The sequence below is a fragment of the Acomys minous genome, assembly GCF_964271855.1.
Source record: "Acomys minous genome assembly, chromosome: 15".
NCBI classification, from domain to species: domain Eukaryota; kingdom Metazoa; phylum Chordata; class Mammalia; order Rodentia; family Muridae; genus Acomys; species Acomys minous.
In genome coordinates, this window is record NC_140497.1 from 94,156,519 (window position 1) to 94,181,607 (window position 25,089).

The 25,089-nt window shown below is 47.4% G+C and overlaps 1 protein-coding gene across 1 annotated transcript in view; it reads left to right on the plus strand.

The window, feature by feature from the left end:
* Positions 1-12,255: 12,255 nt before the first annotated feature.
* LOC311584015 (ATP-binding cassette sub-family G member 3-like) overlaps positions 12,256-25,089 on the plus strand; it is a 44,702-nt gene continuing 31,868 nt past the window's right edge. Inside the window, exons 1-5 of the mRNA XM_084758036.1 lie at positions 12,256-12,518; positions 19,094-19,306; positions 21,351-21,410; positions 22,583-22,697; positions 23,181-23,333. Of these exons, the coding sequence (XP_084614162.1) occupies positions 19,113-19,306; positions 21,351-21,410; positions 22,583-22,697; positions 23,181-23,333 (522 nt within the window). The 5' untranslated portion in view covers positions 12,256-12,518; positions 19,094-19,112. The remainder of the gene's footprint in view (positions 12,519-19,093; positions 19,307-21,350; positions 21,411-22,582; positions 22,698-23,180; positions 23,334-25,089) is intronic.

Here is a 25,089-nt window from a genome sequence, read left to right on the forward strand (position 1 = left end):
CCCACCGTTAGGGGTGTGACAAAAGCACCACGCTGGCAAGTGTAGCATGCGCAGAGGGCCTGGTGCACACCCACGCTCGCCGCTTTGGTCTCTGAGCCCTGCTTAGTTGACTCAGTGGGCCATATTCTGGTGACCTCTGTCCTCTCCAACTCCTATGATCTTTCTACCCCTCTTCTGTGGAATCATAGGGACCTGATAGAAATCTCAAATTTAGGCCGTGTCTGTATAATGTCTGGTGATGGGTCTCTGTATCCACTCCCGTGTGGTGCTAGAAGCAGCTTCTGGATGATCTGTGAGTATAGCACACTGTCATTAGGAATCCTTTCATTGATTTTTTTTTTAATGGCCAGTAGTGTTTGGTTCTCGGGCAGTGTCAAGTATGGGCTCCCTCTGCTGGAGTAGGCCTCAAATTAATCAGACATTGGTTGGCCACTTCCACAAGTGCTGTGCCATCACCGCCCCAGCGCATCTTGCAAGTAGGACAGATTGTAGGTCAAAGGTTTTATGACTGGGTTGGTGTGGTGGTTTGAAAGAAAATAGACCCATGGGCTCATATGGAGTGGTACTATTAGGACTAGGACATGTGGCCTTCCTTTTTAGAGTGGGTGTGGCTTTTTTAGAGGAAGTGGTTCACTAGAGCCAGGCTTTAAGATCTCAGATGCTCAAGCCAGGCCCAGGGGCTGCAGATCCAGATGTAGGGATCTGAGCTCCTCCAGCACCACGTCTGCCTGCATGTCACCATGTTTCCTTCCGTGAAGATGGACTGAACCTCTGCACTGTAAGCCAGTCCCAGTTAAATGCCTTTCTTTATAGGAGTTGCTGTGGGCCTGGTGTCTTTTGACAGCAATAGAAGCCCTAACTAAGGCAGTGGTGTCCAGGTATCTTTTTCAGTAGCTTACAGACTACCTTTCCCACAAAGAGACTAGGATGTAGGGGTGAAAGTTATATGCAGGCACCAGCTTGACCGCTCCACATTCAGTGGGCTATGTGGGGTGTTGTCCTCTGCAACGGGGCCTGCTGTCAGTTTGTGGAGAGTAGCCCTCTTGTCATAGTGTCAGTCTGGGCTTGCAAGTGCAGTCTCCATGGCTTAGACCAGACCATCAACAGTGTCTAGAAGAAAACTTCCCCAAACTCAGGAACGACACCCACCCACACAGACACAGGAAGCACACCGAACACCAAATAGACAAGACCAGAAAGAAACTCCCCTGGCCTATGACAGTGCAAACACTAGGTGTGCATAACAAAGGGCGTGTGTATGGAAAGCTGTGGGATAATAAACACAAGTCACACATGAAGAAAATGCATCAGAATAACGACTGATTTCTTGATGGAAAGTTTGAAAGTGTTGAAAACCAGAAGAGCCCAGAGCGATACATTCCAAGTCCTAGAAGACCATCTGCTGAAACAAACAACAGAGCTGTTGAGATGACTCGGTGAGTCCAGGCGCGTGCTGCAGCAGCCTGCTTGGACCCGAACAAATGGACAGGTGGGAAGGGGAAACCACCTGCACAGAGTTGTTCTCTGACGCCCACAGGCATGCTACATCACATGCACACAGCTATGTCACACAAGCAACACATACATAAAATATTAATGATGGTAATGCTTCTGAAGCAATCTCATAGCTTTAATTGTCTAAAGTGAAAGGATTTATTTGCTGGTACTGTCTCCTTGACAAGTCAGAAAATGCAGGCTTGTAGTTGGTTTTAGAAAGCTCTTAGCCATGGCTGGACAGATGGCTTTGTGATGAAGATCATTGCCTTTGTTTTTCTTCCCGAGGATCTGGTTTCTATTGCCAGCACCCACCCTATGGAGGCAGAGAGGGCATCATCGGGCCCCTGGAAGTGGAGTTACAGATGACTGTGAGTGTCCTCTCCATTGCAGGACAGGTGGCCAGGTCTAGAAGCCGAGATTCTAGACCTCACACAGGCTCCGACAGTGATCATGTGTAGGTGAGGCTGTAGCAAATAAAAACCCTTTTCTTTGTCATATCTCCTATAGTTTTCACTATAATTGTGTGCATCGTGTAGTATTTTTTGCATGTGTACATGCATGCTTCTATGTAGTGAGCATGTTCGCATGGGCATATGCATATATGTGGATGTCAGAGGGCAGTGCCAGGTGTTTCTTGGATTACATCAACATCATTTTCCCCACTTTGGAGACAAGGTCTCTCACTTGGTTTCTTCTTAGTGGTTATCCTGGCTGAAAGGCCAGCGACTCCAGCAGTCTGTCCATCTCCCCCATCCCAGCACTGCAGTTACAGTGTGGCTGCCGGGCCCACCTTGTGCATATGTGCGCCGGTGATGGGTGGGTCCACACGCATGCGCAGCAAACACTTCGCTAACTGAGCTCACTCTGCTCCACTGTCCTGTCCTATTTTCCTATTTGGTTGGTTAGAGAGCAACTAAAGTCCCAGGAGAACTACACTGAAAGCAAAACCTACCAACAGGCTCAGCATGAACTCAAAAGGGACAGAAAAAGATCACTGTGTGTCAAGTCATGACTCTGGCCTGCGCTCCTGACTTGCTCAGTCACTCCTAGAATCTGTAAAACAAGAGTGGAGAAAGTGAGGAAAATGCCTCAACAACGTGTATCCTCAGAGTCTGTAGAGAACGTGGAAGACACACTCAAGGAACTCCATCAGTAGATGTTTGGGTGTCAAGAGTCACCTCCCTTCCACGTCTCACTGGCGCCATGAGGAAAGCCCACTGAGAATTGCAATAGATTACCATTCATTTTTGTAATAATGAGTATTTTTAAAAATGTGACGCTGTTGTCACTAAAAGCTCTTAAGTACAAGGACTGGGAAAATTCAGCTGACTCTTAGGTGCCAGCTTACACTCTCACCTACAGCATGTAAGGGTTTCCCCTTTCCCACATTGTCACCATCACTGCCGTTGTTTCTTGGTGCAACTCACTTTCACGGGAGTGAAACGGACCGCAAAATACTTTAATCTACAAGCCCTGGATCGCTAAGGGTGCTGAAAACTTTAAAAATATTTATTAGTCACTGTTTTTTCTTTTGCCCTTTGTGTGTGTGTGTGTGTGTGAGAGAGAGAGAGAGAGAGAATGTCTCTGTGTGTGCATGTATGTGTAGTGTATGTGTATGCGCTTCCTCTGTTGAGAAGTCTGTTCAGTCCCACAGCCCACTTTTTACTGTGGCATCCGCTTTCTTGGTATTTGCAGGCTCTTCTGTATTCTAGCTATGGTTCCCCTGTCTTATGTGGTTCTGAGGAGGATTTCCTCCCCCCACATAAATCCGAAGGGCTCTGTCTCCTATTACAGAGATGCTGGCACTTCTATGTTCCTTGCTGCTCTGGTCATAATAGAGAGGAAATGGAAATATCCCAGCTGTGCAGTGCTTGGGCGGCACTGCTGATGGATGTCATGGAAACGTGGTGCTGTAATAAATCCATGCCAGGAAAAGACAGCCAACACACTGATTTAGCCAGTGAAGCTTAAAAAAATATCCTTAAATTTTGGCCATTGACCAAGAGTGAGCCCAGGCTTCAAAGTCTCTTGGTGAGGAAGATCAGAAGCACTGCATTTTTTTAAAAGCAAAAATAATTTCATTGATGTTGGGCGAGGGGCAGAGTAACCTTGAATCATATGCTTTGTTTTGAAAGGGCATGATAGTTATTTGTTACATGGCAATTTGACTTACACTTTCCAGGTTATTTTAGTTTACGTTTTTATGTCACTAATTGTTTTTGTTATACGTCTAGTTGTTTTGTTATACATACTATTGGAAATCCCAAGTGTGTGTCCAAGGCAGATGAGGGAGGGAGGGGGAAGGAGGTGAGGGGTGGAGGGAAGATTGAAGGCGAGAAACCTGTCCTTTGGGATCCCAAGTGTGGGATCGAATGGTCTAGTAAGAGAACAGGTGATGTTAATTCACTAGAAGGGCAACCACCTGGTACAGGAGCTTAATTGCTACCAGATGAAAAAGATCCTGTGAACAGACTCTGGGAGGAGCTATATAAACGAGCCCAGAACTGGCGGAGGGGCAGATTGGAGACTTGGGATAGATTTGGCTGTTCATCACTGCCCTTCAAGATGCTCCTAGAGAAATCTGCTTGAGGGAAGGCTTCAGAGCTCCGGCTCCTGCTGAGGCTCTGGGGTCTGGATACTCCCGGTTCCAGTGGAAGAAATACTGCGGCTCCCAATTGGAGAATCGTTCCTCGGGACTGGTATCCTTAAGGTTTTGTTTTGTGTCAATTAATCTTCATTTCCTACTGTTTTGGTTAATCTGGTTATAATTGACGTAGGCTCGGTCAATAAGTTGTTAATAAAATATTTTGGTTAAAAAAATTGAGTCTACAGAAGATCGTCTGAAACTACTAACTCTGTATGGGAAAAAATTCATGTGGAGATTTACAATTTTGTGAATCAATTTAAGAAAATTAATTTTAAAAGTGAGTTGGAAGGGTGGTGCCCGTATGAGTGGATACTGCGGCTCCCATAGTCGGAGGTTCTTAGACAACAATCCTGCATAGATGAGGGACGCCTCCTTATGAGCTATTGGTCCAGGGGATCCAGGGGCCAGAGGAGCGTAAGGCAGGTGTCACAGATCCACTCAGGCTTAGACTCAGGCCAGGCTAAGGTTAGTGGGTGAAGAGAATCAGCGGGGACATTCATCACATAGCCACCAGGCCTCAGATCTGGGGGTGTGACTCAGTGTCGTGCCTGGAAGCCCTCAGTAGGTCACCAGCACTGTGACGTAGAAATAGAAACTAAGGAGAAGGAGAGAAAAGACCCACAGAAGCATCAGCATGGCGGTCTTTGGAAAGGACGAGCAGGATGGAGCTGGAGGCAGCTGAGGCACCACCATGTTGTCAGCACAGGAACCTACACATTCAGTCTGTTATCTTCTGTGTTTTGGATCCCACCCCTCCAGCCTCTTTGCTTGTATTTATGTGCAGCTGGTTTGGAGTCCAAGTTATTGTACCTGTCCGTTCTGGGCTGTGGCCTATGAGAGCATCTCCACTGGAGCCTCAGAGCCAGCCTGATCTCCACTGCAGTCCCAGAGTTAGCCTGATCTCTATTGGAATCCCAGAGCTAGCCTGATCTCCACTGGAGTCCCAGAGCTAGCCCAAGTCACAGAACTAGCTGTCCTGTAATAAACACACCACCTGCTAAAACAAACAAACAAATAAGTAGAAATAAAAACAAAATAGAAGTAGGCCAAAAGATGCACAGAGGTGAACATGGAACCTTCAGAAAGGAAGAGCAGGATGGAGCTCGGGGCACTCTGTGGTACCCAGTCTTTCCCTTCGTGTCTCTACTTTGTCCTTCCTCCTCCTCTCCCCCACCTCTGTCATTTTGCATTCTTTTTCTTCTTTTCTTTATGCTCTTTTAAGTTTTGCTTCCAGGTAGAGGGCAGAAGCGGTTTTATTTTATAGCCCAGGCTGGCCAGCGCCTCCCTATGTACTACAGGCTGTCCTGCAGCTTAGAAACCTTAGGCCTCAGGCAATGAGTCCTGATATTACAGGGGTGTGCTTCCCCCCACCCACCCCGCGCCCACTCCTGATACTACAGGTGTGTGCTTCCCCCCCCCCAGTCCTGATATTACAGGTGTGTGCTCTCCCCCCAAGTCCTGATATTACAGGTGTATGCTCCCCCCAGTCCTGATATTACAGGTGTGTGCTCTCCCCCCAAGTCCTGATATTACAGGTGTGTGCTCTCCCCCCCAAGTCCTGATATTACAGGTGTGTGCTCTCCCCCCCAGTCCTGATATTACAGGTGTGCTCCCCCCCAGTCCTGATATTACAGGTGTGTGCTCCCCCCCAGTCCTGATATTACAGGTGTGTGCTCTCCCCCCAAATCCTGATATTACAGGTGTGTGCTCTCCCCCCAAATCCTGATATTACAGGTGTGTGCTCCCCCCCAGTCCTGATATTACAGGTGTGTGCTCCCCCCCCCAGTCCTGATATTACAGGTGTGTGCTCTCCGCCCAAATCCTGATATTACAGGTGTGTGCTCCCCCCCAGTCCTGATATTACAGGTGTGTGCTCCCCCCCAAGTCCTGATATTACAGGTGTGTGCTCTCCCCCCCAAGTCCTGATATTACAGGTGTGTGCTCCCCTCCCAAGTCCTGATATTACAGGTGTGTGCTCCCCCCGAGTCCTGATATTACAGGTGTGTGCTCCCCCCCCCCAGTCCTGATATTACAGGTGTGTGCTCTCCCCCCAAATACTGATATTACAGGTGTGTGCTCCCCCCCCAGTCCTGATATTACAGGTGTGTGCTCTCCCCCCAAGTCCTGATATTACAGGTGTGTGCTCTCCCCCCCAAGTCCTGATATTACAGGTGTGTGCTCTCCCCCCCCCCAGTCCTGATATTACAGGTGTGTGCTCCCCCCCAGTCCTGATATTACAGGTGTGTGCTCCCCCCCCCAGTCCTGATATTACAGGTGTGTGCTCTCCCCCCAAATCCTGATATTACAGGTGTGTGCTCCCCCCCAGTCCTGATATTACAGGTGTGTGCTCCCCCCCCAGTCCTGATATTACAGGTGTGTGCTCTCCCCCCAAATCCTGATATTACAGGTGTGTGCTCCCCCCCAGTCCTGATATTACAGGTGTGTGCTCTCCCCCCAAGTCCTGATATTACAGGTGTGTGCTCTCCCCCCCAAGTCCTGATATTACAGGTGTGTGCTCTCCCCCCCAGTCCTGATATTACAGGTGTGTGCTCCCCCCCAGTCCTGATATTACAGGTGTGTGCTCCCCCCCCAGTCCTGATATTACAGGTGTGTGCTCTCCCCCCAAATCCTGATATTACAGGTGTGTGCTCTCCCCGCAGTCCTGATATTACAGGTGTGTGCTCTCGCCCCAAGTCCTGATAATACAGGTGTGTGCTCTCCCCCCCCCCAGTCCTGATATTACAGGTGTGTGCTCTCCCCCAAGTCCTGATATTACAGGTGTGTGCTCTCCCCCCCCCAAATCCTGATATTACAGGTGTGTGCTCTCCCCACAAGTCCTGATATTACAGGTGTGTGCTCCCCCCCAGTCCTGATATTACAGGTGTGTGCTCCCCCCGGTCCTGATATTACAGGTGTGTGCTCTCCCCCCAAGTCCTGATATTGCAGGTGTGTGCTGCCACCCAGTCCTGATATTACAGGTGTGTGCTCTCCCCCAAGTCCTGATATTACAGGTGTGTGCTCCCCCCCAAGTCCTGATATTACAGGTGTGTGCTCTCCACCCCCCAAGTCCTGATATTACAGGTATGTGCTCCACCGCAAGTCCTGATATTACAGGTGTGTGTTCTCCACCCCCAGTCCTGATATTACAGGTGTGTGCTCCCCCCAGTCCTGATATTACAGGTGTGTGCTCCCCCCAATTCCTGATATTACAGGTGTGTGCTCTCCCCCCCAAGTCCTGATATTACAGGTGTGTGATCTCCCCCCAGTCCTGATATTACAGGTGTGTGCTCTCCCCTAGTCCTGATATTACAGGTGTGTGCTACCCCCCAGTCCTGATATTACAGGTGTGTGCTACCCCCCAGTCCTGATATTACAGGTGTGTGCTCCCCCCAAGTCCTGATATTACAGGTGTGTGCTCCCCCCAAGTCCTGATATTACAGGTGTGTGCTCCCCCCCAAGTCCTGATATTACAGGTGTGTGCTCTCCCCCCCCAAGTCCTGATATTACAGGTGTGTGCTCCCCCCCAAGTCCTGATGTTACAGGTGTGTGCTCTCCCCCCCACCAAGTCCTGATATTACAGGTGTGTGCTCCCCCCCAAGTCCTGATATTACAGGTGTGTGCTCTCCCCCCCAAGTCCTCATATTACAGGTGTGTGCTCTTTCCCCAAGTCCTGATATTACAGGTGTGTGCTCCCCCACAGTCCTGATATTACAGGTGTGTGCTCTCCCCTAGTCCTGATATTACAGGTGTGTGCTCTCCCTCCCCAAGTCCTGATATTACATGTGTGTGCTCTCCCCCCAAGTCCTGATATTACAGGTTTATGCTCCCCCCAGTCCTGATATTACAGGTGTGTGCTCTCCCCTAGTCCTGATATTACAGGTGTGTGCTCCCCCCCCCAAGTCCTGATATTACAGGTGTGTGCTCTCCCCCAGTCCTGATATTACAGGTGTGTGCTCTCCCCCAAGTCCTGATATTACAGGTGTGTGCTCTCCCTCAATCCTGATATTACAGGTGTGTGCTCTCCCCCCAAGTCCTGATATTACAGGTGTGTGCTCACCCTCAAGTCCTGATATTACAGGTGCGTGCTCACCCCCAAGTCCTGATATTACAGGTGTGTGCTCTTTCCCCAAGTCCTGATATTACAGGTGTGTGCTCCCCCCCAGTCCTGATATTACAGGTGTGTGCTCTCCCCTAGTCCTGATATTACAGGTGTGTGTTCTCCCTCCCCAAGTCCTGATATTACAAGTGTGTGCCCCCCCCCAAGTCCTGATATAACAGGTGTGTGCTCTCCTCCCCCAAGTCCTGATATTACAGGTGTGTGCTCTCCCCCCAAGTCCTGATATTACAGGTGTGTGCTCCCCCCCCAAGTCCTGATATTACAGGTGTGTGCTTCCTCCCAGTCCTGATATTACAGGTGTGTGCTCTCCCCTAGTCCTGATATTACAGGTGTGTGCTACCCCCCAGTCCTGATATTACAGGTGTGTGCTACCCCCCAGTCCTGATATTACAGGTGTGTGCTCCCCCCAAGTCCTGATATTACAGGTGTGTGCTCCCCCCAAGTCCTGATATTACAGGTGTGTGCTCCCCCCCCAGTCCTGATATTACAGGTGTGTGCTCTCCCCCCCCAAGTCCTGATATTACAGGTGTGTGCTCCCCCCCAAGTCCTGATGTTACAGGTGTGTGCTCTCCCCCCCACCAAGTCCTGATATTACAGGTGTGTGCTCCCCCCCAAGTCCTGATATTACAGGTGTGTGCTCTCCCCCCCAAGTCCTCATATTACAGGTGTGTGCTCTTTCCCCAAGTCCTGATATTACAGGTGTGTGCTCCCCCACAGTCCTGATATTACAGGTGTGTGCTCTCCCCTAGTCCTGATATTACAGGTGTGCGCTCTCCCTCCCCAAGTCCTGATATTACATGTGTGTGCTCTCCCCCCAAGTCCTGATATTACAGGTGTATGCTCCCCCCAGTCCTGATATTACAGGTGTGTGCTCTCCCCTAGTCCTGATATTACAGGTGTGTGCTCCCCCCCCCAAGTCCTGATATTACAGGTGTGTGCTCTCCCCCAGTCCTGATATTACAGGTGTGTGCTCTCCCCCCAGTCCTGATATTACAGGTGTGTGTTCTCCCCCCAAGTCCTGATATTACAGGTGTGTGCTCACCCCCAAGTCCTGATATTACAGGTGCGTGCTCACCCCCAAGTCCTGATATTACAGGTGTGTGCTCCCCCCCAGTCCTGATATTACAGGTGTGTGCTCTCCCCTAGTCCTGATATTACAGGTGTGTGTTCTCCCTCCCCAAGTCCTGATATTACAAGTGTGTGCCCCCCCCAAGTCCTGATATAACAGGTGTGTGCTCTCCTCCCCCACGTCCTGATATTACAGGTGTGTGCTCTCCCCCCCATGTGCTGATATTACCGGTGTGTGCTCCCCCCCCAAGTCCTGATATTACAGGTGTGTGCCCTCCCCTAGTCCTGATATTACAGGTGTGTGCTCCCCCCAGTCCTGATATTACAGGTGTGTGCTCTCCCCTAGTCCTGATATTACAGGTGTGTGCTCTCCCCCCCCATGTCCTGATATTACAGGTTTGTGCTCTCCCCCCACGGCCTGATATTACAGGTGTGTGCTCCCCCCCAGTCCTGATATTACAGGTGTGTGCTCTCCCCTAGTCCTGATATTACAGGTGTGTGCTCTCCCTCCCCAAGTCCTGATATTACATGTGTGTGCTTTCCCCCCAAGTCCTGATATTACAGGTGTATGCTCCCCCCAGTCCTGATATTACAGGTGTGTGCTCTCCTCTAGTCCTGATATTACAGGTGTGTGCTCCCCCCCCAAGTCCTGATATTACAGGTGTGTGCTCTCCCCCAGTCCTGATATTACAAGTGTGTGCTCTCCCCACTCCTGATATTACTGGTGTGTGCTCTCCCCCCAGTCCTGATATTACAGGTGTGTGTTCTCCCCCCAAGTCCTGATATTACAGGTGTGTGCTCACCCCCAAGTCCTGATATTACAGGTGTGTGCTCACCCCCAAGTCCTGATATTACAGGTGTGTGCTCACCCCCAAGTCCTGATATTACAGGTGTGTGCTCACCCCCAAGTCCTGATATTACAGGTGTGTGCTCACTCCCCAGTCCTGATATTACAGGTGTGTGCTCTCCCCAAGTCCTGATATTACAGGTGTGTGCTCCCCCCCAGTCATGATATTACAGGTGTGTGCTCCCCCCCAAGTCCTGATATTACAGGTGTGTGCTCCCCCCCCAGTCCTGATATTACAGGTGTGTGCTCTCCCCCCCAAGTCCTGATATTACAGGTGTGTGCTCTCCCCCCCATGTGCTGATATTACCGGTGTGTGCTCCCCCCCAAGTCCTGATATTACAGGTGTTTGCTCCTCCTCCTCCCAGCACCCTGAAGTCCTCTAAATGTTCTGTAAAAATAAAAAGTCTGACTTTCACTAATACAAATGTGCCACATTGTAAATGAACATCAAGCTGTCTAGCTAGATTTTCTCTACTTTCTTTGAATGTGCACATGTGGCTGTACATGTGTGTGCATACTGTGGAGGTCAACACTGGTGTTTTCCTCTCACTGAACCTGAGGCATGAACTGAGAGTTTAGGGCCAAAGGAAAAGACACCCTGAACCTGACTTGACCCCAAGCCCAAGCCCAGGGCCAGGAAACAGCATGCCACCAAGCCTGACTCAGGCACAGAAACCCATTTGCTGAGAATGAAAACCTACTGACCCTGAACTTGCCCAAGCTCAGGAATTGGAATCCTCCCAATTTTCATCCTGGAAAGCCCCCCAAAAACTCCTATATAAAGCTTGCTTTTGCCACATCCCTGCTGCTTCTTGCTCTAGCAGAGGCAGCCACTCCCCGGGGTTTCTCTTCCTGATAAATCTCTGGTGTGACTGTGTGGAATTCTTTGGCTCCCAAGTGCCAGGAGACCTCTCTGCAGAGCAGGAACACTTTCCCTGAGCAGGGTTTTAACTCTAGGAGAAGGCTTTCCCTTCAGAGCTGCAGGGTTCTAACTCTAGGAGAAGGCTTTCCCTTCAGAGCTGCGACACTCACCATGAGCTTTCTGGGTCCACTGGAAGGGCTGGCCAGCAAGTGCAGGCACCCTCCTGCCTGCCCCTCCCCGTTACTAGGCTTTGCTGCTGGGCGCTGGAAATCTGAACTCAGGTCCTCATGCTAATAAAGTCAGGTCACTGCCCCAGCCCGCACTGTCTTTGTATGTATCTCGTACTCCAATAAAATTAACTTTAACAAAAACTTTGAAAATTTTTATTCTTTGAGAAATTCTCAAATTTCATACATTATACATTTTATCCATATTCACCCTGACTCACCCTCCACCACTACTGTCCAGTAGAAATCCACTCAAAGTCCCCGCCCAAGTCCAGCTCCTTCCTCCTCCGTGTCCTCCCTGCCCCCCTTCCCTCCCTTCCTTGCCATTCCTCTCCTTCCTTTTCTTCAATAGCTCATGGAGTCTGTCAGTTGTCCATATACTCGGGTGCAAAACGTCCCTTGGTTAGTCAACATAGCACGGAGGAGCACACTCCTGAAGAAAACTGACTCTCCCTCCCCTGAGAGTCACCAACTGTGGTTTAGCCCCTAACCTCGGTGGAGGTGGGGGGTGGGCAGGGGCTGGAGGGAAGATGACTGTCTATCCCTCCCTAATCCATGTTAACAACTATTGGAGTAGTGAGACTTCCTCTTGAACCTTTAAGTTTCAGGGCTAAGACGCGCCCTGTGCTGCACACACTTGCTCTTTTGGAGATAGAGTTTGGGATTTAGCCCCTGGAAACCGAAACTTGTCTCAGCCTCTCAGTTGTAGGGATTACAATAATAAACACAATGGATTATTTCTCGATTGGTCTCTTCAGATATAAAAACAAAGCTATAAATTAAATTATTTTAACAACACGGGTGCTTAACAAAACAACATCCTCTGCTGAGTTTGTCCCATTCTAGGTTACGCATATCTCCACCTCCTGTTTATTTTCCCCATCTGTTTAAAAAAACATAAAATGAAACCCACAGAATCCATTACTTTCCTTTTTGCTTATTCCTGGACTCTGGATTCTCAAAGTTCAGCACGGATGTGGGCCTTACCCAGGCCAAAGGTGCTCGCCTTGCCTCACAGAGCATTGCCGCCCCAAGGCTCCATTGTGCTCCTTGGCCTTATGGTCCCACTGCGAGGCCCTGCCACACTCCATACTCACTACTTCTCTCTTCCTGAGCCCAGGTCGCTGCCCCTGACCTTGGCACGGACCTGGCAAGAGCTGTAGAGGCTCCAGGACAGGGCAAGGCAGAAAGAGCCCCAGGATCCTTAAGGAGGCTGGAGCAGCAACTCTAGTCCTGGGCCCCTCATGAACCAGGTGAGTGTGGGCCAGAGGGAGCAGAGGAGGGCTGGAGGGGACTAGGAAATCCTCCTCAGCTGCTTCATTGCAAGCGTGAAATGCAAATTGGTTAAGTGGTGCAGTCCTCAGAGGGTCCTGTGTTTGGGGAAGGTCTAGGATGTACATACAACCTCTGATCTCCAAGGTGTGAAAGCAAACAGTTGATGTTGGACAGGTAATAGTTTTATCAAGCAGGCGCTACAGTGAGTGCAGAAGAAATTTGTTAACACTACTTAAGGGAACTGAAGAATTTATTGTTTTTCCTTATCTCGTGATATAAAATTTGTCTGGCAATCCCTAGTTTGTTCTGCAGATATTCACCAACCTCTTACAACTCTTACTTGATAGTGCAGAAAATGTTTGAACAGACAGAAAAAATAAAGACCAAAATAACTAGATTGTAAGCCTTTTAGTGGATTGTGTATCTAGGCTGCTGTCTTCCTCTATTTTCTTGTTCAGTACTAGAAATGTAATGTCTTGCTTTAGTTTTAGACACACAGACAGATTCACAGTAACACATTTGTATCTAGAGCATGTGTCCGTGTCTGGGCATTCACACTTGAGATCCCCTTATGGTGTCAAAATGCTCCTCTCTAGCCCAGTGCTTTCTCCTGCACCAAGCGTATTAAGGTGCACACACGAGCAGATCCTATTTCTGCACTCACCGCCACACAGCTGAAAGAAGGAGAAATATGATAAATGGAAAATAAGATGCAAACTAGGCTGGAGAGTTGCCCTGAGACAGCAGTTGACACGGGGAGGGGGAACTCAGAGTGAACGCAGCTGGACTCAGGGACCCTCAGAGCTGAATTGCGTTACATTTTACAGCAATTGGTTCCGTTTTATTTTATGTGTGTGGGTGTTTCCTTTGCATGTATGTAGGCACACTGCTTGCATGCCTAGTGCCCATGGAGGCCAGAGAGGGCACAGGATCCTCTGGAACTGGAGTCACGGAGGATCCGGTGCAGTCCTGGGGGCCTCTTGGGGAGGGGGTCTTCTCCAGCACAGAGAGTCAGAGGGTCATTGCTGAGACAGTGGAGGGGAGGGGGGAGTCAGGCGATGGTCAGGGGAGTTTAGCAGCTCTGGGTGCCTAGCAACAGGTGCTTCTTCACTTATATAAGTCTCACAGAGCAAGGACAAGCTAATGATTACCCAAGTGCTACAGAGTAATATGTATATTTCATTACAAAGTTCAGTTACAGTTAGAAACTACAAACAGAACAGATTTTATTACTTTAGCCCTATGACTCCAATTAAATCTATAGTAAAAAGAGGCCTTGAACCTCTCACCTATTCCCCTGAGCAGGCAGAGTCGGCCAGTTGTCTCTGTTTACCCTGCACCAATTATGCTGAGTCAGCTCAGGGGCAGACACCCGAGAAGACCCCTGGAGCCCTGGCCTCTTTTAGCCTTGTGCTTATCTGTGGTGGACGGTCTCCAGGGCACAGGGAGGACTTCCAAACAGAGGCCAGATGAAGCTAATTTTAGGGTTTTCCTAAATGGACCCAGACACAGTTTTTTTTTAAATCAGGAAAAGACATAAAATGAATCTTAGCACAAAGTCCCCCAAGAATTCAGCACGCACAGACCAAAACCCAAAAGTTAGAGATGGAAGGACAGCGAGGGTGGCAATCCGCTCACCTTTGCTGAGCTCTGCTGGACCTTGGCAGCAGCTGTGCTGGCGTCATGACTCTCACCATTTCCAGCGATATGGCTGTGCACACTGAGCCGTATCTCCAGCTCCTTAACTTGCTTCTTCAGAGCAGAACAAGAAGGGGCCAACCAGTCCCCGTCCCCCCATCCCCCACCCACCCCCACTCAGGAACAAGAGGGGGCCAAGAAGTCTTCCCCCCACACACACACACTCAGGAACAAGAAGGGGAAACAGTGTACCGCCTTCTCAGGAGGCTTCTCCTGGCCTTTGCTTTTAGGGGAACATCTCTAGCCTGTGTTAATTTGGGATGTAGAAGGGATTCAAAGAAAGAGTATGCTTCCAACCATCCCATAATGCTGGCAGCATGGCCTATGCTAAGATAAACTGTGGCTGCCCTTTTTGGTACAGACACCCTTGATGAACAGGTCTTACTTAAAGATACATCAAGATTTTATATGGGCTCATGTGAATTGCATGTTCTTTCAGGATTTGGTAAATACTTACCTTATAGCCACATTGTATATATTTTGGGGTACCATATGACATTTCAGTGCATTTAAAAGATGTGTAGTGACTAGGTCAAGAGAGTTTTACTGCCACCCCAGATATTTTGTTCACTATTTTTGATTAAAGGTTAGTTGTATTTGAAATCTGTTTGAAGTGGGAAATCTTAGACTCATCTTCTTGAGGAAAATAATTGGGAATAATATGGATTACAAAAATTAAAGAGCTAGAAAGCCTACTTTGTATGACACAGACATGGCCTACTTTGTGTGACACAGGCACACACACACACACACACACACACACACACACACACACACATACAGAGACTACGTTGGCACATAGAAAACTAAAATTTCTTCTCCAAGAAACATTTTGCCCACATCACTTTAAGATGGGAACCAAAAATTGAGTCTACATGACTGTGGCTTCACACTTGTTTTCATCAGGAACAGCTTCACTATGCTTATAACTATCACTATACGCCTCACCAACTCACTGTGGCTGTGGATGTATTCAGAGGTGCGCACGCATATTCCATCACTTACTCTGCTTATTTAAACCTGGAGATGCTTTCCCACAGCTTCTCTGGATACAACTGGTCTAAAAGGGGGAATGGAGGCAAACACCAGAGAAGGAAAGAAGTAGGAAAATAATGTGGATGATGGCAAAGCCATCAGAAACATACTATTAACTCTTTACCTAAAATAATAGAATTTATAAAGCACATTATATATATATATATATATATATATATATATATATATATATATATATATATATATAATGTGTTTATACACACAAAACAAGTACGAGATATGAGAACCTTCTTTAGAGTTGTTGGCCAGGGTGTCATGGGTTAGCTCTCTCATGTGTGGGTCTCAGGTTGGGCCAATCATTGCTTGGCCATTCTTTCAATTTCTGTTCCATCTTTATCCCTGCACATCTTGTTGGCTGGGTAAATTTTAAAGTTAAGGTTTTGTGGATGGGTTGGTTTCCCCCTCCCTTCACTAGTAAGTCCTACCTGTCTAAAAAGTGGCCACTTCAGTCTCCATGTTCCCTGCTGCTAGGAGTCTCTGCTAGAGTCATCTTCTCATCCTGCCAGGAGCCTACCCTCTCCCAGGTCTTCAGCTTGTCCCTGAGATGCACCCCTGCTTGGTTCCCTTCTCTCTCTCAGCCCTCTGGCCTCCCACCCCTGCTTTCCCCACATCTGATGCCCACTCTGGTTCCCCTCCCACTCTCTCCCTCCCAGCTCCCTCTTTTCATCCACTTCTGATGTCTATTTTATTTCCCCTTCCGAGTGAGAGTCAAACATCCTCCCTTGGGCCTTCCTTGTTACTTAGCTTCTTTGCATCTGTGGATTGTGTCATGTTTATCCTGTACTATATGGCTGATACTCATTTGTGAGTACAATGTACATACCATGTGTAAAGTCTTTCTTTGTCTGGGTTACCTCACTCAGGATAATATTTTCTAGTTGCAGCCATTTTCCTACAAATTTCAAGATTTCTTTGTTTTTAAGAGCTAAATAGTATTCCACTGTGTAAATGTACCACATTTTCTTTATATATTCTTCAGTTAAGGGGCATGTGGGCTATTTTCAATTTCTGATTGTTACCAATAGAGCTGCTATGAACGTAGTTGAGCAAGTGTCCTTGTAGTATGATAAAGCATCTTTTGGATATCTATCTAGGAGTGGTAAAGCTGGGTCTTGAGGTAGAACTATTCCCAGTTTTGTGAGAACGCGCCAGATTGCTTTCCAAAGTGGTTGTACAAGTGTGCACTCCCACCAGCAATGGTAGAGTGTCCCCCTTTCTTCACATCCTTGCCAGCGTGTGCTGTCACTTGAGTTTTTGATATTAGCCATTCTGAGGGGTTTAAGATGGAATCTCAGAGGCTCCACCCAGCAGCAGATACAAACTAATGCTGAGACCCCCAGCCAAACATTAGGCAGAGCTTGGGGAGTCTTGTGGAAGAGTGGGGGAGAGCACAGAAGGACCTGGAGGGGACAAGAGCTGCACAAGACCAACACGGTCAGCTAACTTGGGCACATAGGGGCTCACCCAGACGGAAGCACCGGCCAAAGAGTGCACATGGCCAACACACACGCGCAGCTTGGTTGTCATGTCGGTCTTCTAGCAAGTGGGGCAGGGTCTGCCACTGACATGGACACTGTGGCCAGATTTTGTATAACTTTCCCCTAGTTGGGCTGCCTTGTCTGGCCTCAGTGGATGACGATGTACTTAGTCCTGATGAGACTTGATGTGCCAAGGTGGGTTGGGACAGGGGGCTTTCTTTTTCTGAGGCAAAGGGGAGGGGGAAGGGGGAAAGGAAAGAAGGGGGGAGAGTGTGGGAGGGGGCCTGGCACGAGTAGAGAGGGGCTGGGATTGTAATATAAAGTGAATAAACTAAATTTAATTTTAAAAACACAACTGGATTTTTAAAACATTAAAAAACAGTTTAAGGTATTAGAAATAATGTACTATATTAAAATAGCACATAAACTTTCTAATTTCTGGAAGACAGGTCTGGGGGCATCAGGGTCATAGTTGCCGTGCACCCTTACACTTGATTGTGCCTTAGGTTGGTGCTGTACTCAGTGCACAGGTGCTGGAAGAAACAGCACATTGTTCACACTGCACACGACCCTGCTTTGTATACTTTTTGTTGCTCCCAGCCGCAGAGGTCTCTGTGGCCTGTAGTCTAGGTAGGCACTTCAGTTTGTGGAGTTTGGCTAAACAAGCAATGTCTCCCAGATGTTTTGAGGGGAAGTGGGGATGGCTAATGGACCATGGTGTTCTGCAATGGAGGGGAAGTGTCCTGGGACCCTGGCTATCTGCCCACCTAAGCGTTGTCAGACCTTATCCAGCAGCAAACTACATGCAAGGAGGAGGAAGTTGTGGAAATCGATTAATCCTTGCACACAACAGGAAGAATGAGGCAGTTTCAGAAACAAGGATCAGCAGGCCACCTGCCCAGATGGCTCAGGCTCAGCAGTCACCACAGGAGCCATGTCATTCCTGGTCACAGGAAACAGGGCTTCCTGTCGTTGTTCCTACACAGCCTGAGCCGTGGGTGTGTCCATCTGTCTGTCCCTTCCCCTTCTGCTCCAGTCCCTCATGGCTGCCTGCCAGCCAGTGCATCCCAGTGCACTATGACTTGTGATTCATGATTTTGGAGTCACACTGAGTCTGGGGTTGAACTCAGAAAATGGAAGCTCTTGACTCCAGCACTGTGAGCTATGGAACGTCTAGAACTAGAGCTGTGACCGTCTCTGTGTTTCTTTGTACAATACAGGACAGTGACTGTCAGAGTGTGCCTTGCCACAGGTGACTCCACTTTATGAGGCAAGGGATTGCTTCATTTTGAGAGTAAATGCTGAGGCAAGATGACTCTGAACCTTATGTGTGCAAAGGTCCAGCAGAGATTGTAAAAAATAGATTTACACTTAACTTATCGATACAATATATCATTCCTACCTATAAACATATTAATCCCACAACACCTGGATGCATACATGTTTGGAGACCTTGTCAGAGGAACCAAGCCTGTGTGCTTGTCTAAAACACCAGCACAATGAACACTGCAAGGCTCCCACTTGGATCCCACTGAGCCTCTCCAGGCCACCTGATGTGCGCATCACTACATGACCAGGCAGCACACTCTCCAGTCCGTCCTCAGGACTTCTGCTCGCCATGGTCAGCCTAGCTGGAAATGGCCCATCTGAGCTCCCGTTAGTTCCCAGGCCTTACACCTGGTGTCAGCTCCATGCTTTGAAGCAGGCTGCACTTGAACCATCTCTGTGCCTTGAACTGACACTGTGCCTGGAACCAACTGTGCGCTTTGGCTGCCCTGTTACAGAATAGCTCTCTGGATGGGTATTGCTTTGTGATTTTTGCCTTCCACAAATATGCACTTATGCACATACATGCATGCGCACATGCACACGCACATGTGCACACACACTTGTGCACACACACACATGCACAAACATGCACGTGCGCACACATGCTCCCACACACACACACACACACACAGGATATGTGGTAATGGTGGTCATGTGTTCTGCCTCTGAACTAATATTGTGTCATAATATGCTTTAGAAGTAAGACATTTCTGCCCCTCATATGTCCCTGCCTTTCTTTATGAATTACAAATAACATTTACACTCGACCCGATGGCCCCGTTTGTTTCTCAGGAATGTGGTGTCTAAGTGGAGTCTATGCACTCGGCCATGTCTGCTCCTCCTTTGTCTTCAGGTCATCACAGCAGCATGTACTGTTCATCAGGAAGGAGTCTACCGATGACAGCACAGTTCAAAATGATCCGTATATGTGGCACTGTGTTATAATTTTGTTGGTCTGGAACATCAGCTGACTATTGTTTTTCCTTCTACAGGAAGAAAGAACCTCTCGAGATGTCTTCCAGTGATGACCCTGTTGTAATCCCAATGATAGGAAGTGACCTCGCTGCCATGGGGACCAATGATCCAAGGACATCAGTGAAGGAGGCTGTGTTAAGTTTTCATAACATCAGCTATCAGGAAACAGAGCAGAGTGGCTTTCTACTCTGTAAAAAGACAAGTGTGACAGAAAAACTATCAAATATCAAGTAAGTACATGGAATAAAGAGACCACTGTATTCAATAAGATCTGTGTATATATCTATGTGTGTGTGTAACTATGTGTTTTATATGTGTATATGTGTGTCTGTAGAAGGGCATGTGTGTGTATATAAGTGTGTGTGTGTGTGCATGCACATCAGCAGATGTGTGGATGCTATGACACATGTGGCACAAGGTTCTCCGAAGGCAACCATGAGCATTGGTCTTCACCCTTACCTTATTGGAGATGGACTCTCTTATCGTTCACTGCCTCATTATCAGGCTGGCAGCCTGCCATACTAATACTCACACACTCACACACACATTCTTACACACACACACACACACACACACACACACACACACACCCCTACAGACACACACATATGCACATATAGACACACACATACACGCAGCTCCTGGGAATCCTGCTGTCTCTGTCTTCCATGTCTCCGTAGAGCACTGGCACTAGTGATCCCCGTGCTGCACCCCCATCCTGTTAGCTCTGGGGATTTACCTCAGTCCTCACCCTTGCACAGCAGGTGCTTCACCCATTGAACCAGCCTCACCTTGTTATACTTACAGCAAGATGCACAATCACAGGAAAATTAGTGGGATGGAGACTGAAGGAACAACATACTGGATTAATGACACAGAAGTTGGTTCTCTGGAAATACAAACAAACTTGACAGACACTTAGACATAGCACCAAGAAATTTTTATTCAATAAAATTAGGAATGAAAAAAGTAATATCAAAGACATACTGTTAAAAATCAAGAAATGATAATGGAATATTGAAATAGTAAATTCCAGAAATTTGAAAATCTAAACAATTGTGTACATTTCTATACACACATGCCCGTCTGAAACATAACTGAGAGTTTATAACAGGCTGACTGGTTGTATCACATGTGAGGAGATAGAAGCAAGGAGGAAATTTCCCGTAGCAGAAAGCCCAGGTCTTGACTGAGATATTTGCAGAAAGTTTGTTATGAGCTACAAATAGGGAAAATCAGTACCCCACACATTGTTCCAAAAAGATGAGAAAGCAGCTTCCAAATACCTTCTAAGGACAGAGCACACGTGCCAAGACTCTTTCTCCCAGGCCCAAGCATGGCCGCTGTTTTGGGCTCTGGTCATCTCTGCTCATCTGCCTAGAATTCCACCATTTTCTTCATAAGAAGGGGATGGGTGGGGCAAAGGGTTGACACATCATCTGAACATTAAATGAGTCATGTGAAAGTACCTGCGCTTTCTGTAAGAATATGCACTTTCCAATCTGAATACTGACTACTCAGTCATTCAGTCAGTTTTCTGAGGCATGATTTGTGCTTATTTGTATACACATCCAGAAAGAAAGTCCTCTCCTTGAGGGATGTCTCCCAATTCTAAACTGAGCATAATCTGATCTATTTATCAGGGAAGGAAACCATCATTTTCCAGGGGTGTGTGTTTTGGTTCTCTATTTTGAGTCAAGTGTTTTTCTTGAGTGTGAATCCTGGCAAAGCTTTCCTGTCCTCTGAGTGCTGGTTTCTAGTCACTGCATTTCTACCTCACATGTATTGGTTTCTGTTGGAGTCTGTTTGGACAGCAACATCACGTAGGATTGATACCCTATGGCTCATTGGCTTATTGTGTAGAGGTCCAGCAGGCAGCAGGCAGGGCCATATGATGACACTGAGCACAGGCATCAGTGAGAACCTGTTATAGACTTGACACATAACGGCTGTGTGTGCGAACAGATCTTCATGAGTACCTGCTGCTTGCTTCCAGGAACACTGAGCTTAGATGCATCACTTTTCAAAACAACAAGTGGCTTAAATAATAAGCAAAAGGGAGTTTTGTGATATCTGAGGCATTTTTTCTGTTGACTCCCTACTAACAGTAGACATCTTTTGTAAATAATAGACCTCTATTAATATTTAATTTTTCCTATGAGTTTGTACTTAATTCTGTCTACAATTTCAGCTTCAATGAGTGTATTCAGTGTAGACCCTGAGCTAATATAACTCTTTAAATTGAAGAATAAACCAATGATTTTATGTTTACAGTGGGATCATGAAACCTGGCCTCAACGCCATCATGGGATCCCAATTTGGGGGCAGTTCTCTGTGAGTATGAAGAAAGCACGTGCAAGCCTTTTGTCTTCAGTTTCTGTGCTTTAAAATAGCTGCTTCTATATGAATGATTAAGTGTTGCTCTGTCTATGTAGTCAGGCCCTACGTGCTGTGGATAATGTGCAGGTCAGACGCATTCTAATTTTGCACAAAGAACAGAAAGTCTGACTAGGTCCACTTTGCTGATAGGAGATGATGAAGTGACTGGCACGAGGTGTCGGCTCATGTTAACACTTCCTGGGGTGGGAGATAGTGTTATCATTAGGACGATGGAGCAGAAGTTGCCTCAGGGCCTCGTTCTCAAGACACAGCAGCACATGACCTGGGTCAGTCTTCAAGGTCAGACAGCAGGGAGGGGGGCCCATGTGGTTCATGCCTTGTACTCATGATTCTGGGCTGTGTTCTGGCACATAATGCAAACAATTGTGTGTGTGTCTGCCTATGAGTGTGTGTAAGTGTCAATGTATGTGAGTATGTCTGTGTGTGTGTATGAGTGCATGTATGTCTGAGTGAGTATTTGTGTGGGAGTGTGTCTGTGTATGAGTGTGTGTATGTGTGAATGTGTGTGAGTTTGTCTGTATATGAGTGTGTGTCTGTGTGTCTGTGAGTGTTTGTGTGGGAGTGTGTCTGTCTATGAGTGTGTATGTGTGTGAATATGAATGTATGTGAGTGTGAGTATTTCTGCATGAGTGTGTGTATATGTGTGACTGTATGTGTTAGTATGTGTGAGAGTGTGCAGGTGAGTTTTAATGTATGTGTATGTGAGTGTCTATGCATGAGTGTGTGTGTATGTTTTTGTGTGCGTGTCTCTGTGTATGAGTGTGAACATATGTGAATGTGTGTATGTGTGTGAGAGAATGTGTGTGTGTGTCTGTGTATGAATGTGTGTATGTGACTGTTGGTGTCTATGCATGAGTGTGTGTGTATGTGTGAGAGAGTTTGTGAGTGTGAGTGTCTGTGTATGAGTGTGTATATGTATGTGTGAGAGAGTTTGTGTGTCTGCATGAGTGTGTGTATGTGTGTAGGAGATATTAGTTAAACTGTTGGCTTGTTCTCTACTTATTTTTGTCTTACTATGCAGAACTTTTATTCTGAGTAGCTGAGGGATGGTGTAGCTTTTACTGAAAGGAGAAACTAAGCTGTACAGTGCGTGTAACTTCCTGCAGGTTACTAAACATCTTAGCTGCGAGGATTGATCCGCGCGGACTATCAGGAGATATTCTGATAAATGGGAAACCTCGGCCTGCTAACTTCACACGTATTTCTGGTTATGTACCAAAGGTAACTGCTGGTGGGCTTGTAATTGTATATGTCCTCTGTGCATATGGGCAGGCGCTCTGCTTATCCACTGTGTTAGTTATATGGCACTCTTATGGGACCAACTTTCTCCATGTCAAGTTTTCATAATGGCTCCTTAGCCTGAGTATGACGCCTGTGGCGCAGTATTAGTCATTGCTGCTGTGATTTAATTCTACAAGGCCTCATCTGTCCACATGGCCCTTCCTTCAGCTCTCTCTGCTGCTTAGAAGTGTCTTCTGCAAATAGTTGCAGGCAGCAGTCACCTCAACCCCTGTGCTCTGCCTGGGAGGCAAATGAAAGGGGGATAAAATAATTGTATCGGGCTCTGTATTGGAATTGGTAATTTTGAAGGCTTATTTCTAAATAAAGCGTTGCCCTGGATACACTGTATGTGTGGACCAGGTTGCACATTAGACTGACATCTTAGTGAGGAGACATCTAATGACAACTCCTCTTACCCTGCAGGATGACATGGTGATGCACACCGTGACCGTGAGAGACAACCTGGAGTTCTCAGCAGCTCTTCGTCTTCCAATGACAGTAACAAGGGACGAAAAGACACATCGAGTTAATGAGGTCCTTAGACTTCTGCAACTAGAGAAAGTGGCAAATAAGAAGGTAATATGAAGAAAAGTCCTCAAAGACTCTAAGCAGTTGGGTGCAGCGGCACATGCCTGTAACCACAGCACTCAGGGAGGCAGAGTGAGCCGCATCTCTGTGAGTTCGAGGCCAGCCTGGTCTACAAAGTGAGTCTAGGACAGACAAGGCTACACAGAGAAACCTTATCTTTAAGCAAGTGCATGGGGGAGAGGAGACATCCCCATGTGGATAATGTGACCCTCTGCCATCAGTTTCCTGTCCTATAATACGTGTAGTCAAAGGCATTAATGAGTAAGTGACTGATTACCTGATATAAAGGTAGAAATTAATCTGGAAGCCATCTTAACAGCGGTTAAGCCTGGGAATGGAGTGTGATGCACCAGGGACAGTGCTCCTGCATGGCCGATTCCAAGTGTCCATCACATGACCCCTCTACCCTTAGTGTCAAACTCATGGCTCATTTGAGAATTGGACAAGAACAAACTTCCTTCCTTCCTTCCTTCCTTCCTTCCTTCCTTCCTTTCTTTCTTCCTCCCTTTCTTCCTCCCTTTCTTTCTCTCTTTCTTTCTTTCTATCTTTCTTCAGTTTATCGTCTCTTCCTCCAGACCTGTGGCTCTCTTCCTTCCCCACTCTGTGACCCTTTAACATCTCAGCATTACTGTCTCACCACCTCACCACCATAAATTATTTTCTGGCTACTTCCTAACCGTAATTTTGCTACTGTTGTGAACCATAATGTAAATATGTGATGTGCAGGTCATCTGATATGTGACTCAAAGGGGACAAGACCACAGGATGAGAAGCGCTGGCCTAGAGGCCTTTGTGCTAATGCTGTTTCAAAATGCGGTTCTAGAACTGACGTGTGATGCGAGATTGATGACCCTGGCTCTGTGGTTCACCCTGCATTAATTTTCCTTCCAGCATCGTCCTCAGTCTCTTCAGCTTTACTTCTAACATGTGTCGTGCTTGTTTTTTCCTGGAGCCTCTCCTTTGCATTTCTGTCTCATCCTGTCTGTGGTGCTTAGTTTTAACTGTGAACTTGACACAGTCTAGAAGCACCTAAAAGCTGTCACTGAGGGGCGGACAGTCAGGTTGGCACGTGGGCATTCATTGCTGCAGGTGAGCACTGGCTTGGTTAGGTTAACGGGGGGGGGGGGGGAGAACCCACTCCGCTCTGGCAGCACCATTCCTTGGGCTTGGGTCCTGGGCACCATAAGAGTGGGGAAAGTGGGCTGAGCCGCAATGGCAGTATGCAGGCAGGCCTGCTCTCAGTGCTCCTGAGGAGGCTGCACCAGGTTCCTGCCTTGACTCCCCTGTGGCAATTAACTGTATTTTTGAACTGTGTGCTGAGAACAAACTTCTCCATCCCTGTTGACTTTTCCTCAGAACATTTTATCCTAGCAACTGCACAGAAAACTAGCGTGTCCTTTTCCCCTTGCTCCCTGATTAATTATTCTCTGTAAACATTCAGCCCCAGCTCCCTTGTCAGGTTTTAGGGATACAGCCTTGAGCAAGAGCAGCAGCAAGTGGATCAGGTGACTCCTACGAAGACACCTGTGTGACCAGGAAGGGCTGTAGACATCAGGGAGCCTCCCAGCTGACTATGAGACAGCTGGCCAGTTTCTTACTGACATACAAAAAAGACTATTATGTGATACTTCATCCCCAAAAACTTCATTATTAAGCATCCTTGAAAAAGGACACTTGCTCACCTTAGCCATTCCATTGCTAACTATCAGAATGAATAAAACCTTGACATCCCCAGCTCTGTCAG